This window comes from Branchiostoma floridae, chromosome 1 (assembly GCF_000003815.2).
Source record: "Branchiostoma floridae strain S238N-H82 chromosome 1, Bfl_VNyyK, whole genome shotgun sequence".
Taxonomy (NCBI): Eukaryota; Metazoa; Chordata; class Leptocardii; order Amphioxiformes; family Branchiostomatidae; genus Branchiostoma; species Branchiostoma floridae.
The window spans coordinates 2,184,167-2,198,421 of record NC_049979.1 but is presented as its reverse complement, the minus strand read 5'-3'; the positions used below and the strand labels follow the sequence as shown (position 1 = coordinate 2,198,421).

The following is a 14,255-nucleotide window of genomic DNA, read 5'->3' as shown; positions in this document are numbered from 1 at the left end:
ATTTTGATTTTGAGTCTCTGTAATCGTTGATAAACATTCATTTTTTTTACTTGATATCCCTGACTACACTTTAAGTTGTCCTCTGTATGATAGCGATTTCATTCATTCATTCATTCATTCATTCATTCATTCATTCATTCATTCATTCATTCATTCATTCATTCATTCATTCATTCATTCATTCATTCATTCATTCATTCATTCATTCATTCATTCATTCATTCATTCATTCGTACGTTCGTTCCTTCGTTCGTTCGTTCCTTCGTTCGTTCGTTCGTTCGTTCGTTCATTAATTCATTCATTCATTCATTCATTCATTCATTCATTCATTCATTCATTCATTCATTCATTCATTCATTCTTCTTCATACTTTATTCCTCCGTCTTGGGAGAGCATAAAAATGGAATATTTACAAATATTAAAATATGTTTCCTAGGTGACAGCTTACAACATAATAATACGGTACAAACAGATTCTACGAACACTCATTTACGCCTTGTCCCGCTTGACTTTAAAAAGTTGTCTATTGTCGACATGTCATACATATGACTGTGTACATGGTAAAAAGAAACCAACTTGTCATGATCTACATCTCTTAGTCTTAAACTTCTGAAATACAGTCTCTGAACGCAAACTTGTATAACGATACTTCGGTTTGACTCACATGGGTCTTGAACTTTCGTCATGCAGTTTCTCTGAGCAACACATTACACATACACCTTTACATGACTCATACCTATGCTTCCGTTATACGGTCCTGTACATAATGTAAACACTTTGACTTAACTTAAACCAGTCAGTTATCAGTTGTACAGTATGTATATCAGTTGCACAGTTTCTACACCAATTACTCTGTTGTCACTGATTGGCCATCGTAGTGGATAGTAACCAAGACCTGACTTATTTCCATGTTATATGCTTGAGGGCCATTACTGCTAGTGGCCTTAGCTTTCTTGCCACAAGCAGGATAAACTCCTCCCAGTGTTCTGTCTCAATGTTCTCTTCTACTATGTGCGCACCAAGGAGAACTTCAGTCAGTCTCTCGTCTCCCTGCTGGTGCACTTCCACTGCTACTCTGATTCCAAGGAAGTCAGTAAGGTGGTCAGTCACTTCTTCCCTCACCGTCTGGAATGTTCTGCATTCTGTCAACATGTGCTTTACTAGGTCATCTGTGGGGTTGTCACATGCTGGGCAAGCTTTTTGTGTTCTCGGTGCAGTACTGAGGTGTATCAACTTTTGTAGGTCACTTCTGTAGGCAGGTTTCTTCCTAGCTAGCATCCATAACTTATGTGGCTGCAACATTGTTGTGTGTGTCTTCTGGAACCTTGTTGTACTTCCACTTATTTTGTCGTTCCACTTTCCTTCCTCTTTTTCCCCCACAGCTGCTTTCACAATGTGCTTCCACCGGTTTGCTGGGAACTCTAGGGTTACCCCGAACTGCTCAAGATACTCACTCAGTCCATATTCTTGCGCAATTGTGAAGCAATCACTGATAAATCCTTTGGAGCTGATCCCTCTTTCTCTTCTCAGCAAGAATGAGTACAGTCTATACAAGAATATTTTCTTTGCCAGCACATTGCTGGGGAGTTGTGTTAGTCTGCCAAAGAGCCTCAGCTTGTATTTGTCAATAATTGCTCTAAGGGATGGCATCCCCAGTGCTGCGAGGGTTGCTGTTGTCTCCGTCTGGAAATGCATATCTTGCATTTTCTTAGCGGCAAATCTGTGGCACTGCTCAAGTTTTTGCATATCAGTATTGGATGGCTGCCAGAGCTCACACCCGTGTAGCATGGAGGGGATCACTATAGTGTAGTAAAGTTTTCTTGTGACAAGTGGATTAGGTTTCCTGCCTTCCAATCCCGTTGCAAGAATTGCACAGGTCTTTCCTTTGCCTTTCTTTGTGGCACTCTCTGTCGCTGCTGCTGATGTTAGGTTTGCTGAATGTTGTACCCCAACATGTGTAACTGTAGCAACCTCCGGAATAGCTGTGTTCCCCATCCACCAGTCCCCAACTGAACTTCCTGTAGGCCTTCCTCCTGACTTCTGACCAAACACTACGCATTTACTCTTTTCTGGTGCAAATTGAAACCTCCATTTCGTACCATAAATATACATAGTGTCTATAAGTTTCATCAGTGCTGATCTTGAGCCTGCAAGCAGGCATATGTCGTCTGCAAGTGCCGGTGAGCAACAGTTCAGACCGCCCACCGATGCCCCTCCACCCTGGGCTTGTAATATCTCATGCACATCGTTAGTTGAGAGGAGGTAGCATGTGAGAGATAACACGCCTCCTTGGTTAACTCCGCGTGTGGTTATGAACTCTCTTGATTTCTCCCCGTTCAACTTGACTGAATAGCAGTTCTCGGTGTGCATCAGCTTGATCAACCTCCACATTTTGCCATTCACACCCACTTTAAACATCTTGTACAACAGCCCTGGTATCCACACTGTATCGTATGCTTTAGTCGTGTCGAGGAAACAGCCGTAAACTAAACTGCCTCTTTCCTGGTAGTGAGTCAGTACTTCTCGCACAATGTAGGCTGTGGTAATGTTGTTACATCCCACCTGACCACCGTTTTGAAGCTCATGTGGTAGGCCCTTGGACAGTAACCATGGTTTCCATCTATTGTAAAGTACTTTCTCCCAAATCTTCATCATCACATTTAGGAGGGTGATGCCTCTGTGCGAGTTGAAATCTGCTTTGTTAGTTTTGCCTTGTTTAGTAAGGGGATCTTAATTCCCTCTTAAATCCCATTGAATGTATTCTAGTTCCCTCATTGCATTGAACAGTGCTGTCATTCTGCTCCACAGTGCTTTGCCACCATACTTCATGTGTTCATATGTCAGGCCATCATTCCCTCCAGCTTTACCACACTTCAGCTGCCTGCAAACAGTGGCCACTTCTGACAGGAGGAATGGTTCTTCTAGAATGTCTTCAGTGTTATTATAACTCTCCCTCTCCATTTTCCCTACTTCCTCTATGACTGCTTCCTTATGTACTTCATCATAAAGTGCACTTTCCTCTTTCTGCTCATTTCCAAGCATTTCAAAATGGGTGGCCCATGCCTCTCTTACCTCTCTTGGGTCTGTCAGGAGTTGGTCTCCCACTTTCACTGCTTGTGGTTTGTCTATTTTTCCTTTTCTTTGTCTTATTTTCTTCCAAAAACCCCTGTCGTCCGTTCCTGCTATCTCTGCTAGTTTCTCATTCTCTTGTTCTTCATGCAGGAGTTTTGCCTGTCTTAGAACTGCTCGGTAGCGGCTTTTACTGTCTTTGTAATTCTTAAACAGCTGGTTGTTCTTCTCCCTTGGTTTTCCAGCTGCCTTCCACAGGAGCCAGGCCTCTATCTCTTCCTGGTGTGTTTCTTGTAGGTCTGATGACCAATAAGGCTTCTGGTGCTTTTTTGTTCTCTTCACTGGTATTGTCTCTACTGCTGCACTTCTCAGCACTTCAGTTAACACACCGACTTCCTCTTCAATGGCAGCTATTGTCACTTCACTGGGGCTTTTAGTTGCGTCTAGTTTCCTTTCCACACTTTTTCCAAAAGTATCTTCAATCACTTGTCTTTCAACCTTCTCCCAGTCTAGTTTTGCTTCACACTGCCCTTCTTTCCACTCAGATGGTTTGTTGTTGAAAGTTGCTATGACTGGGTTGTGGTCTGATAAGTTGTCTCCGTTGTTCTCTAAGACTCTGCATGAGGTTGCTTCTGCTGCTAATGTGTGGGGAATGACAATATGGTCTATAGTTGACAGATTCTTGTCACCATTGGCCTGGAAAGTGTGAAGTGGCCCTGTGCCCAAGTTGCTTAGGTTGAGAGATAGCAAGCCTAGTTCACCCATGATGTCTGCTAGTTCTTTCCCCAGTTTTGACATTTGACCTTTGCCCCTTGGCCCTCCTTGATCACCAAGGTCTGCATTAAAGTCTCCAATAATCATAACTTCCCCGTCATTCTCATACTTTCTATATAACTCCCTTAACACCTCCAGCTGTTCTCTGTATTCTTCAATTGGCATTCCTCCATTTGGCATGTAGACAGCAAAGAGAAAGAGTTTTTGGCCGTCACAAAGCCTTATCCGCACTCCTATGATTCTGTCGTTGCCATCATTCAGTTTGCAAACTGCATAATCTATTGATTCTTTCCATAACAGTGCCACTCCACCCTGACCTCTCCTCCAGTGCCCTCTTTCATGATCTTGCAGTCTCCTGTCTGCCCTGCCCCAGCCCCTATGGCTGTTTAAAACTCTGTCCAATTCTGGAAGTGATTCTTCAAAGAGCCAGTGCTCTGTAATTGCTACTATGTCTATATGTGCTAAGTGTTTCCTGATGAACGGTATTGCTGTCACTAGTCCCCTAGTATTGTAGCAGGCAACTGACAGTTGACTTTGTATACTTCTGGTCATGTTACTTGTTGGTATGGTGCAGGGTATGTACCCAAGGTCTGGGCCATGGCATTCTGATTACGGACAGGGCTTTTCGCTACTCGGCTCCTGGTCACCTCCCTTGTTCTTGTACCTCCTTTCTGATAACCATAGTCTGCACTTAATGCCTTCTGGCCAGAACTTGTCTTTCACTACCATGTCAGCTTGGTGCTCAAGGACATTTATCCTTGCAAAGGCCATGTCCTTCTGTCTGCTTGTCATAACCCTCACAAAGGATAGATGTACTTCCCTTCTTTGTGCATATTTGTATATCATATCCTGTAGTTTCCTAGGTTCTGTTTTCTTCATGTAGCCTAGGAAAAATCTTCTCCTCTTCAGTCTGGTTCTTGCTGCACTAACAAAGTCTGAAAGGTCTGTACTCTCATCTCCAGGCTTGGCATTTCTCTCCTTCTCATGTGTGGCAATGTGTTTATCATACCTGTAATGGCCAGGACCCTTTGTTCTGTCACTGGACTTTCTCTTCCGTTGTGAACTTTTCTGTGTGTGGAGCAGTGCTTCTTTATATGACTTGGGCTGGTGGTTCGCTGCTCCACTTTGCACGATGAAGCTGGTTTTTGAATTTGATCTTCCTTCTTGCTGATGTGCTTGTAGGACATTTTCTCCATTGCTGACCAGTTTCTCTGTTAGTCCATTTTGACATATGTTCCATAAATTTTGATTTTGAGTCTCTGTAATCGTTGATAAACATTCATTTTTTTTACTTGATATCCCTGACTACACTTTAAGTTGTCCTCTGTATGATAGCGATTTCATTCATTCATTCATTCATTCATTCATTCATTCATTCATTCATTCATTCATTCATTCATTCATTCATTCATTCATTCATTCATTCATTCATTCATTCATTCATTCGTACGTTCGTTCCTTCGTTCGTTCGTTCCTTCGTTCGTTCGTTCGTTCGTTCGTTCATTAATTCATTCATTCATTCATTCATTCATTCATTCATTCATTCATTCATTCATTCATTCATTCATTCATTCATTCATTCATTCATTCATTCATCCATTCATTCATTCATTCAGGCGGACTACACCTGCCCCGAGCCGCCGTCGGACTGCGAACTGACCCTTGACGTTTGCAGGTGCTGTCACGTGTGCGCCAGACAGGAGGGGGAGAGCTGTGGTAACGGGCACACCGGGTGGGTACTTAGCCTCCAACAGGCCGTACGTGAGGGTTGTGGATACTTAGACTTCGGGGAAAATAGTCTGAACAATACCATAGCATAAAAGGGGTCAAAAGATTTTTAAAAACGGTTCTAAAGTTCTAAAAGTGATAAAGTTGATAAAGGGGAAATAGCGTTACGTGCGTTAGGTGTGTCAGCGGCCTGACGTGTGTGTTCCCTCCATACGTACATGTGTGCTAGCGGCCTGACGTGTCTGTTCCCTCCGTACGTACAGGTGTGCTAGTGGCCTGACGTGTGTTCCCTCCGTACGTACAGGTGCGCTAGCGGCCTGACGTGTGTTCCCTCCGTACTTACAGGTGTGCTAGCGGCCTGACGTGTGTTCTCTCCGTACGTACAGGTGCGCTAGCGGCCTGATGCGTGTTCCCTCCGTACGTACAGGTGTGCTAGCGGCCTGACGTGTGTGTTCCCTCCGTACGTACAGGTGTGCTAGTGACCTGACGTGTGTGTTCCCTCCGTACGTACAGGTGTGCTAGTGACCTGACGTGTGTGTTCCCTCCGTACGTACAGGTGTGCTAGCGGCCTGACGTGTGTTCCCTCCGTACGTCCAGGTGTGCTAGCGGCCTGATGCGTGTTCCCTCCGTACGTACAGGTGTGCTAGCGGCCTGACGTGTGTTCCCTCCGTACGTACAGGTGTGCTATCGGCCTGACGTGTGTGTTCCCTCCGTACGTACAGGTGTGCTAGCGGCATGACGTGTGTTCCCTCCGTACGTACAGGTGTGCTAGCGGCCTGACGTGTGTGTTCTCTCCGTACATACAGGTGTGCTAGCGTCCTGACGTGTGTTCCCTCCGTACGCACAGGTGTGCTAGCGGCCTTACGTGTTTTTCCTCCGTACGTACAGGTGTGGTAGCGGCCTGACGTCTGTTCTCTCCGTACGTACAGGTGTGCTAGCGGCCTGACGTGTGTTCTCTCCGTAGGTTCAGGTGTGCTAGCGTCCTGACGTGTGTTCCCTTCGTACGTACAGGTGTGCTAGCGGCCTGACGTGTGTTCCCTTCGTACGTACAGGTGTGCTAGCGGCCTGACGTGTGTGTACCCGGGGTGTGACTCCTCGGTTCAGGAGGTGGTCCATCCTGACGGCTCTGTGATGCAGTTGGTCAGCTCCTGTGTGTTCATGCCCTGGGCGCCCGGAACATGCCAACCCCGGGGTTAGTGAGCTTTGTTACTACTCTAATTTTATCTTAACAGGAATTTGATCTTCAAGCATTGTCAGTAGTTTGCGCCTGATTTGAAACTTTTATATTTTTCGTATTTTGGTGTTTTTGATAGTTTCTCGCCTTCTCGTAGAGAGTACAATACATGGTGCTAAAAAAGAGTGCTAGTAATAACAAAGAATTACACACACGAGCGCCAACCCTATAGTTACACCATACAGGAAAAACTTTAACTGATTTATTTACATAGTACACTATACACTTTGTCAGATACAACATTTGGAGGAATGGCAACGCATTATCCACGACAGCTCAAGTTGAATGATGCTGAAATTGTCAATGTTTATGCAACATTTTTCAATCGAACTTTTTCAAGGGATATAACTATAATTAATTATTGTATATGCAGTAAATTTTTGTGTTATTTGCACTTACTTACCATTGATCAATAATCGAATTTTGTCTTTGTCAAACACTTAATAATTTCCCCACATCTATGGGGGAAAGATAAGATAAAAATGTATATTCCTGATCCAAAATTCCGAACGTCTTAATGCTGTCCAACTGATACGAACAGTAACACTTTGACCTGAACTTGACCTTCTCCAGCAAAGCGCCAAGCTACTGACGCCGTGGACACGATTGGTGATCAGCTGACTGACGTCATTTCCGGTACCACGGACGGATGCCAATTCGGTGACGTCATCATCCCTGTGGGGTCGACTTACCAGGTCAGACCGACATGTGTCTGTCAACATTCCCACAGGGACTCAAGGACCTTCAGATAAAGATAAAATTAGCGGAAGAAGTCAATATTTTGATACCGTCCGGTTATTTATACACCAGTATCAATCAAAAGTAGCCGCTTGAGGCTCCGCCCTTGACAGTAGCCATTTTCACATGTTTAAGTCACAGGTTTGATGATTCTGTATTCTTCAACTTCGGTGCAATTGGCAATACACGTACACTAGTTGTTTTGAACCAAAGATAGAGAAATACTTGCCACAGCTTATCCTGCGGTTACATCTGGGAAAAGAGGGCCCCTTGATAGTTTCTGCACTTTCGGGAGTGACCCCTATATGGCCCCATTGAACACCCCTGTGGCTATCAGGCTATTTTAGGGTACGGCCGGGCCCCTGGATTTTTTAAAACTCTGTTAAAATCTATATGGGATTCGGCGACAATTATACTACGAGCCCTACCCGTAAAAACATAAAGAGGTACGTAAAGCCCTTAGTGTGTGTGGCTTCAGAGCCGGCCGGGGCTACATCCCCTGTGGGAAACGGTGCAATTGGGACCGCTTAAATGCACGGCCTATTTGCCAGTGAATTTCGTGCAATTATCCGGCTGGTGCAATAATGCGAAGTCATCTAGCTGGACCGCACCGGTTTGGGATTTTGGGGATTTCGTGCATTTAACAGAAGTGTTGTTAACCCGTTTTGCAATTAACCGGCTTCTACTACATGTATATTGCTTGTTTTACAGCTTTGAAATTTTTATCTGTCTAAATCTAACCTGACCTCTGTGTGCTATGACCAACAGCCGGACGACTGTACGTGGTGCGAATGCCAAGCCGCGGGAGACAGGCCGATGTGCCTGGCGCAGAGCTGCCCGGCTCCGTCCTGCTCCAACCCCGTGAACGTCCCCGGACAGTGCTGCCCCGAGTGCCCGCCGGACGCCGGCTGTCAGTTCGGTGATATCGTCATCCCCGTCGGCACCAATCACCAGGTCAGAGCTTTCGAACATTCAGAATCTGTCAAATTTAGCATTTCAGAATCTGTCGAATTTAGCATTTCAGAATCTGTCAAATTTAGCATTTATGGTTAGAAAAGTTTTTTTTGATCAAGATCAGAAATTTAGAAGTCAACATTTGTCTAACCTTGCTTGGTTGTTCTTTGTACCAATAGCGCATATCATGGAGAAGGATTTAGTTGTCTTTCAACACAATGTAGACCCAATTTTCGACCAGCCCTCTGGTCTTCCTCACAAGAACTGACGACCTGATTGTCACGTGACCTTTCGAAAGTGTGACGTCATTAACGGGTCAAATGTGGTTGGAAGTCGGCATCGGGCCCCGCCGCGGTTCGGTGAAAGAAAGTTATTGGGCCTTGAATTGTTTTGTATGAACGCTTGAGGGCGCTTTTGAGTAGCCATGGCGTATTGACATACCGTAGAGGTATTTTTCTTTAAGATTCGACACAAAACTGTAAAGGATTACATTCGTCTTTCGGAGGGGACGTAAAATGAGGGTCCCGTGTTGAAGGAGGTGCCTTTAAGAGCGCATAAAACAGCCTCATTACTCAGATTGTGCACCTACTGGCTGCAATGATACAACAAGATGACTAAGGTTGATAAGCTTATGACGTCATTTACTCCACCCTCCAGCCGGATGACTGCACGTGGTGCTACTGCGCAGCTGCGGGACAGAGGCCGATGTGCGCGGTGCAGGACTGCGCACGCCCGCCCTGCGCCAACCCCGAGCACGTGCCCGGGCAGTGCTGCCCCGTCTGCACCCAGGTGGACCTCCTCTGGCCGTGGCACGACCTGATGGACGGCTAGATCAAGGTTTGGGGGCACGGGGTCGTCGATCTTCCATTCAGTAATACATGTATGCATTTTCTTTATAGATGCGAAATCACATTATGGACGGCTAGATCAAGGTAGGGGGGCACGGGGTCTTGGATCAAATTTTATATGAGGGATCCCCATTGACGTTTAGATCACGGTTCGGGATCATGGATCTTTCATTTAGTTTGTAACATGGAACAAGTTAGTAATATTAGATTTACACGTGGGATCGCCTTATAGACGGCTAGATCAAGGTACGGACTTAGGGGATCTTGAATCTCGCGCTTTCTAACATGTTTAGGGGATCTAGATGTGGGATCACCTTATGGATGGCTAGATAAAGGTTAAGGGACACGGGGTCTTGGATCTTTCATTCAGTCTGTAACATGTTTGTTAGATCTAGATGCGGAATCACATGGACAGCTAGATCAAGGTTCGAGATCGCTGGATCTTGGATCTCGCATTCAGTTTGTTAGATCTACATGCTCGATCAAGTTTCGCAACAAATTACATGTCGAACAGAAAAACAGTCTAATAACGACATGTCCCTCGTAAGATCAGAAGAGAGAGTACCTGCCATCAATAAGCAAGCAGCAATAAGCCGTTCGACTGGTTTTTCATTTTTTTTGCTGTGGTTCTAAACTAAGGCCTCAATTTTGCATACTTTTTCAGGTAAATCAGCCTGGGAACGAGGTGTTCTGACGGGAACGAGAACCGTGGCTGTTTGATGTCTGCTCAAATAAAGTTTGATCTCCATCAGACCTCGTCTTCTCTTTCTCATAGTATTTTTGTACCACCCTTACAGATAACTAAACTGTATAAATCACGCATAAACTGATACCTTCTATTAAGGCCACCGCAAGTAAATTTTATGGATGACATCCGCGCGCTCATTAATTTTCGCCTGATTTCAGAAAAAAAAAACAAGAATTTTTTTCCTTCTTTAGAGATGGTCAACATGACGAGAAAGTACCAAAGTGGAAAAGTATGTTGTGTTTTACCCTAATGATTGTACTTGTAGAAGCCACACTAGCGAGGTAGCTATTACTGTAATTATAGAAGTGAAACCAGCTGAATAGATATAAAAGTGGCACCACTATGGAAGTCATGAGTGTAGTTGGCAACTTGGTAAATAATACCAGTCTACCACACTAGTGTCACTTTCACAACACTAGTTCACTTCTTGAATACAGGAATGAATGATTTGTTGTCAGTGCTCCCATGTTTTGTCACTTAAACTCTTGTTACGATGTTTATGGTGTCTATTTTGAAAATTTAGCCATCTTGTTTTTTTTTACCCATCTTGTTTTTTTTTCGCCCTATCTCATTATTTTTGCAGTCTGCAGAGGATGTCATCCATAAAATTTACTTGGTGTGGCCTAATGCATATTAATGTTACTTTCTTCTTCTTCTGTATTTCTAATACTAATGCCAATATGTTTAAAATGACAAAAGCGACCCGCTCCGTCTTTTCTAATGACATGTATTTTATTATTACTTAATACTTAATTCGTAAAGAATAGATACAGGAGCAAATAAAAAAGTCAGAAGACAACCTACGTAGTCTTAGCTGACATAAACAAAGAAAGTTTGTTCATGAGTAAACCCTCCTTTACATTTTCTAAACCCAGCATCGAATGGGCCGCACACAACAAACACTGAATGATTCCGGGTCCATTAATTGATATCATATCAAACATGACAAAATTAACTTAAATCTAAAGATAAAGTTCCCTACTGAGATGACCTTTTCTTCCGGCTTCCTTGAAGGTCAAAGGACCCCTGACTCACCCTCAGCAGCATACACCTGTTCCCGAACCCAACTTTCTCATCACCTTTCCTACACGCAGTAAGAGTAGCGGAAGATACAGTTTTACTGGCAAATCGGATGTCAAAGGACCAGTTAGGCTTAGGTCCTAAATTCATTAAATTACAACCACGCAATGTAACAATAGACAGGTGGACACCATGGACAGGATGCTTCGCTTAATGCTTAGTTCAATGGCAAGAATAATCAAAGGGACCATCAACACTTGGCTCCCTGTTTATTTTGACTTCGTTATCATTATCTTTTGACTATGTTATTTAGTGTACTTTATTTTGTATGTGTGTCCTTATTTTTGTCATGTGTAAGAGGAGAAGACCCAGATAAGCAACTTTGCTTTTTGTCTAATCCTCATTAAATAAATGTGAATAAAAAAAAAACACTTGGCTACAATTGCTAAGGCTTAGATCCCATTTCCAAACCGGGGCCCGGCGGAAACGAAAAATATAATTGTTTACCAAGGAATACACACATATTATACCCATGACTAATTTTGTTTACATTCTATGAGTGTTTTATTGCCTTTTATATCATATTTTATTTCGTTTCTAAAAGCCATCCGACCGGGCCCCGGGTTGGGAATTGTGACCTAAGCCTGAATGGGTCGTTTGACGTCTGATTTCCCTGTAAAACTGTAGTACCTGCTTAAATCCAGCCTTTTCGATTTACCCTTCAGCTTTAAACAATCATTCAAGTTTTCACAAAAAGGCCACGTTGAGTTGATTATATGGATGGTATCCTCTGGGAACCCAAAATGTGGTGCGAGCGTGCGAAAAGCAACGTTTGGCCAAAGTCAAGTTGCCTCGATTATGAAATCAGCGTGTGCAGGAAGGTTCAACAAATGACCAAATGCACACAGTATGGACTACCGAACAACAGATTCTTCTTTTTTGTCTTTTATGATCTTGAAATCTACGTTTTTATTCTATGGCATCAGTAATTTGTTTTCTAATATATATGTCTTTCAATCTACGACATGTATTTGCTCATTTGAAGCTATTTTGTATTTAATTACAGTAAGGTTAAACGTGTTTTTTTTCGAAACGAAAATTGCATCCTCCTACGCACGGTCCCCAACCAATAAGGGGACCCTGCTACTTCAGTGTCTGAAGGGCCACCCCGGCCCCGGTTACTGTGAGCGTCGCCACAAACCAGCTGTCAGCCAATCAGAGAATAGCCTTTCAGTTTTCATAAGGGATCTCGCAAAGGCCCACATGGTCAACATGGACTAACATATTAACACTTGGACGTTGAATCAATGGCGCTGGCCGAGTTTGATGAACGTATACAAGACCAACGCCTCCCTCTGTACGTTAGCATCACCTCCGGCTTCCGCACAGAACAAACATTCTCTCATCTGTCCCCACACCTGTTCACACCTGTGGATGTTCTCAAAACTTTTCTCACAACCCATCAAGACCTAAGAGACGACGAAACATGGCTCCTAGAGCGCTCCTGCTCCTGTTAGCGGTTGGTTTTTCCAGTCCGCTGGACCTATACTGTCCTTGCTTCATGGAGGCGGACTTCACCTGCCCGGCACCGCCCACGGACTGCGAGCTCATTAGTGACGCGTGCGGCTGCTGTGACGTGTGCGCCAGGCAGGAGGGGGAGAGCTGCGGGTACTGGCTTACCGGGTGGGTACCGTAGGAAAGATTGGCAAAGCCCCTCTCTGTGTTCCCTCCGTACGTACAGGTGTGCTAGCGGCCTGATGTGTGGTCCCTCCGTACGTACAGGTGTACTAGCGACCTGACGTGTGTTCCCTCCGTACGTACAGGTGTGCTAGCGACCTGACGTGTGTTCCCTCCGTACGTACAGGTGTGCTAGCGGCCTGACTTGTGTTCTCTCCGTACGTACAGGTGTGCTAGCGGTCTGACGTATGTTCCCTCCGTACGTACAGGTGCGCTAGCGGCCTGACGTGTGTTCTCTCCGTACGTACAGGTGCGCTAGCGGCCTGACGTGTGTTCTCTCCGTACGTACAGGTGCGCTAGCGGCCTGACGTGTGTTCCCTCCGTACGTACAGGTGTGCTAGCGGCCTGACGTGTGTTCCCTCCGTACGTCCAGGTGTGCTAGCGGCCTGACGTGTGTGTTCCCTCCGTACGTACAGGTGTGCTAGCGGCCTGACGTGTGTTCCCTCCGTACGTCCAGGTGTGCTAGCGGCCTGACGTGTGTGTTCCCTCCGTACGTACAGGTGTGCTAGCGGCCTGACGTGTGTGTTCCCTCCGTACGTACAGGTGTGCTAGCGGCCTGACGTGTGTTCCCTCCGTACGTCCAGGTGTGCTAGCGGCCTGACGTGCGTGTACCCGGAGTGTGACACGGCGGTACAGCAGGTGGTCCAGCCGGACGGCTCCGTGATACAGATGATCAACCCCTGCGTGTCCTTAAATTTCCATGGATACCGGGAACATGTACACCACAGGGTCAGCTTCTTTACTTGTTTCTACTGGCCTTCCTTTTACTTTCACAACGGTAATTAATATATCAAATCAAATCAAAGCAAATATAAGGATCCAGCTTATTGTCAGTGTTTTACACCTGTTTTGCAACGCTTAGAACTCGTTTTTAGTATTTAGTAATTTTTCAACGGTTCGCCTTATACATATACTAGAAGATTTTCTTACCACATACCGTATCTTGTTAATTCTACATCTACTGTCCTTAGCCAAGCGGCATGAAAACGGCGTCCAACAGGTGCCGATCGTCGACTTGGTTCCATACTGTGATCACGTGACTGCGGTGGAAGGCTGTCAGTACGATGGCGTCACCATCCCTGTGGGCACGGAATGCAAGGTGAGGCCCAAGCTAAGGTCACTGCAAGGTGAGGCCCAAGCTAAGGTCACTGCAGCTCAGCGGTCCTTTCTGACTGTCATCCTTAGACTTTGTACAAAAAGTGAAGATTCATTGGTTATAGTGAAAAAGTTTATACTCTGTTCCAACACAAAAGGAAAACTCACCATAAATTTTCGGCCGAAGACTCCGACCTTCGTCAGACGAATGAATGACTCGCTGCACTAATCCGGAAGTCGTCGGATGACGTCCATTTATCAGTATCTGCTACCTGATACCATTTGTTCTACTGACTAAGGTCGCTAGCCT

At 45.0% G+C, this 14,255-nt stretch overlaps 2 protein-coding genes across 3 annotated transcripts in view; both read left to right on the top strand.

Annotated features, from left to right (window-relative positions):
* Positions 1–10,098, top strand: part of LOC118422299 (cysteine-rich motor neuron 1 protein-like) — a 10,530-nt gene extending 432 nt beyond the window's left edge. Inside the window, exons 2-8 of one of the 2 annotated variants that reach the window (XM_035829829.1) lie at positions 5,460–5,575; positions 6,624–6,763; positions 7,379–7,500; positions 8,312–8,497; positions 9,155–9,334; positions 9,397–9,429; positions 10,010–10,098. In XM_035829829.1, the coding sequence (XP_035685722.1) occupies positions 5,460–5,575; positions 6,624–6,763; positions 7,379–7,500; positions 8,312–8,497; positions 9,155–9,328 (738 nt within the window). In that variant the 3' untranslated portion in view covers positions 9,329–9,334; positions 9,397–9,429; positions 10,010–10,098. The remainder of the gene's footprint in view (positions 1–5,459; positions 5,576–6,623; positions 6,764–7,378; positions 7,501–8,311; positions 8,498–9,154; positions 9,335–9,396; positions 9,430–10,009) is intronic. The other variant, XM_035829821.1, reaches the window with a different exon arrangement.
* Positions 10,099–12,582: 2,484 nt separating this feature from the next.
* LOC118422954 (cysteine-rich motor neuron 1 protein-like) overlaps positions 12,583–14,255 on the top strand; it is a 2,742-nt gene continuing 1,069 nt past the window's right edge. Inside the window, exons 1-3 of the mRNA XM_035830844.1 lie at positions 12,583–12,796; positions 13,435–13,628; positions 13,822–13,949. Coding sequence (XP_035686737.1) covers positions 12,600–12,796; positions 13,435–13,628; positions 13,822–13,949 — 519 coding nt within the window. The 5' untranslated portion in view covers positions 12,583–12,599. The remainder of the gene's footprint in view (positions 12,797–13,434; positions 13,629–13,821; positions 13,950–14,255) is intronic.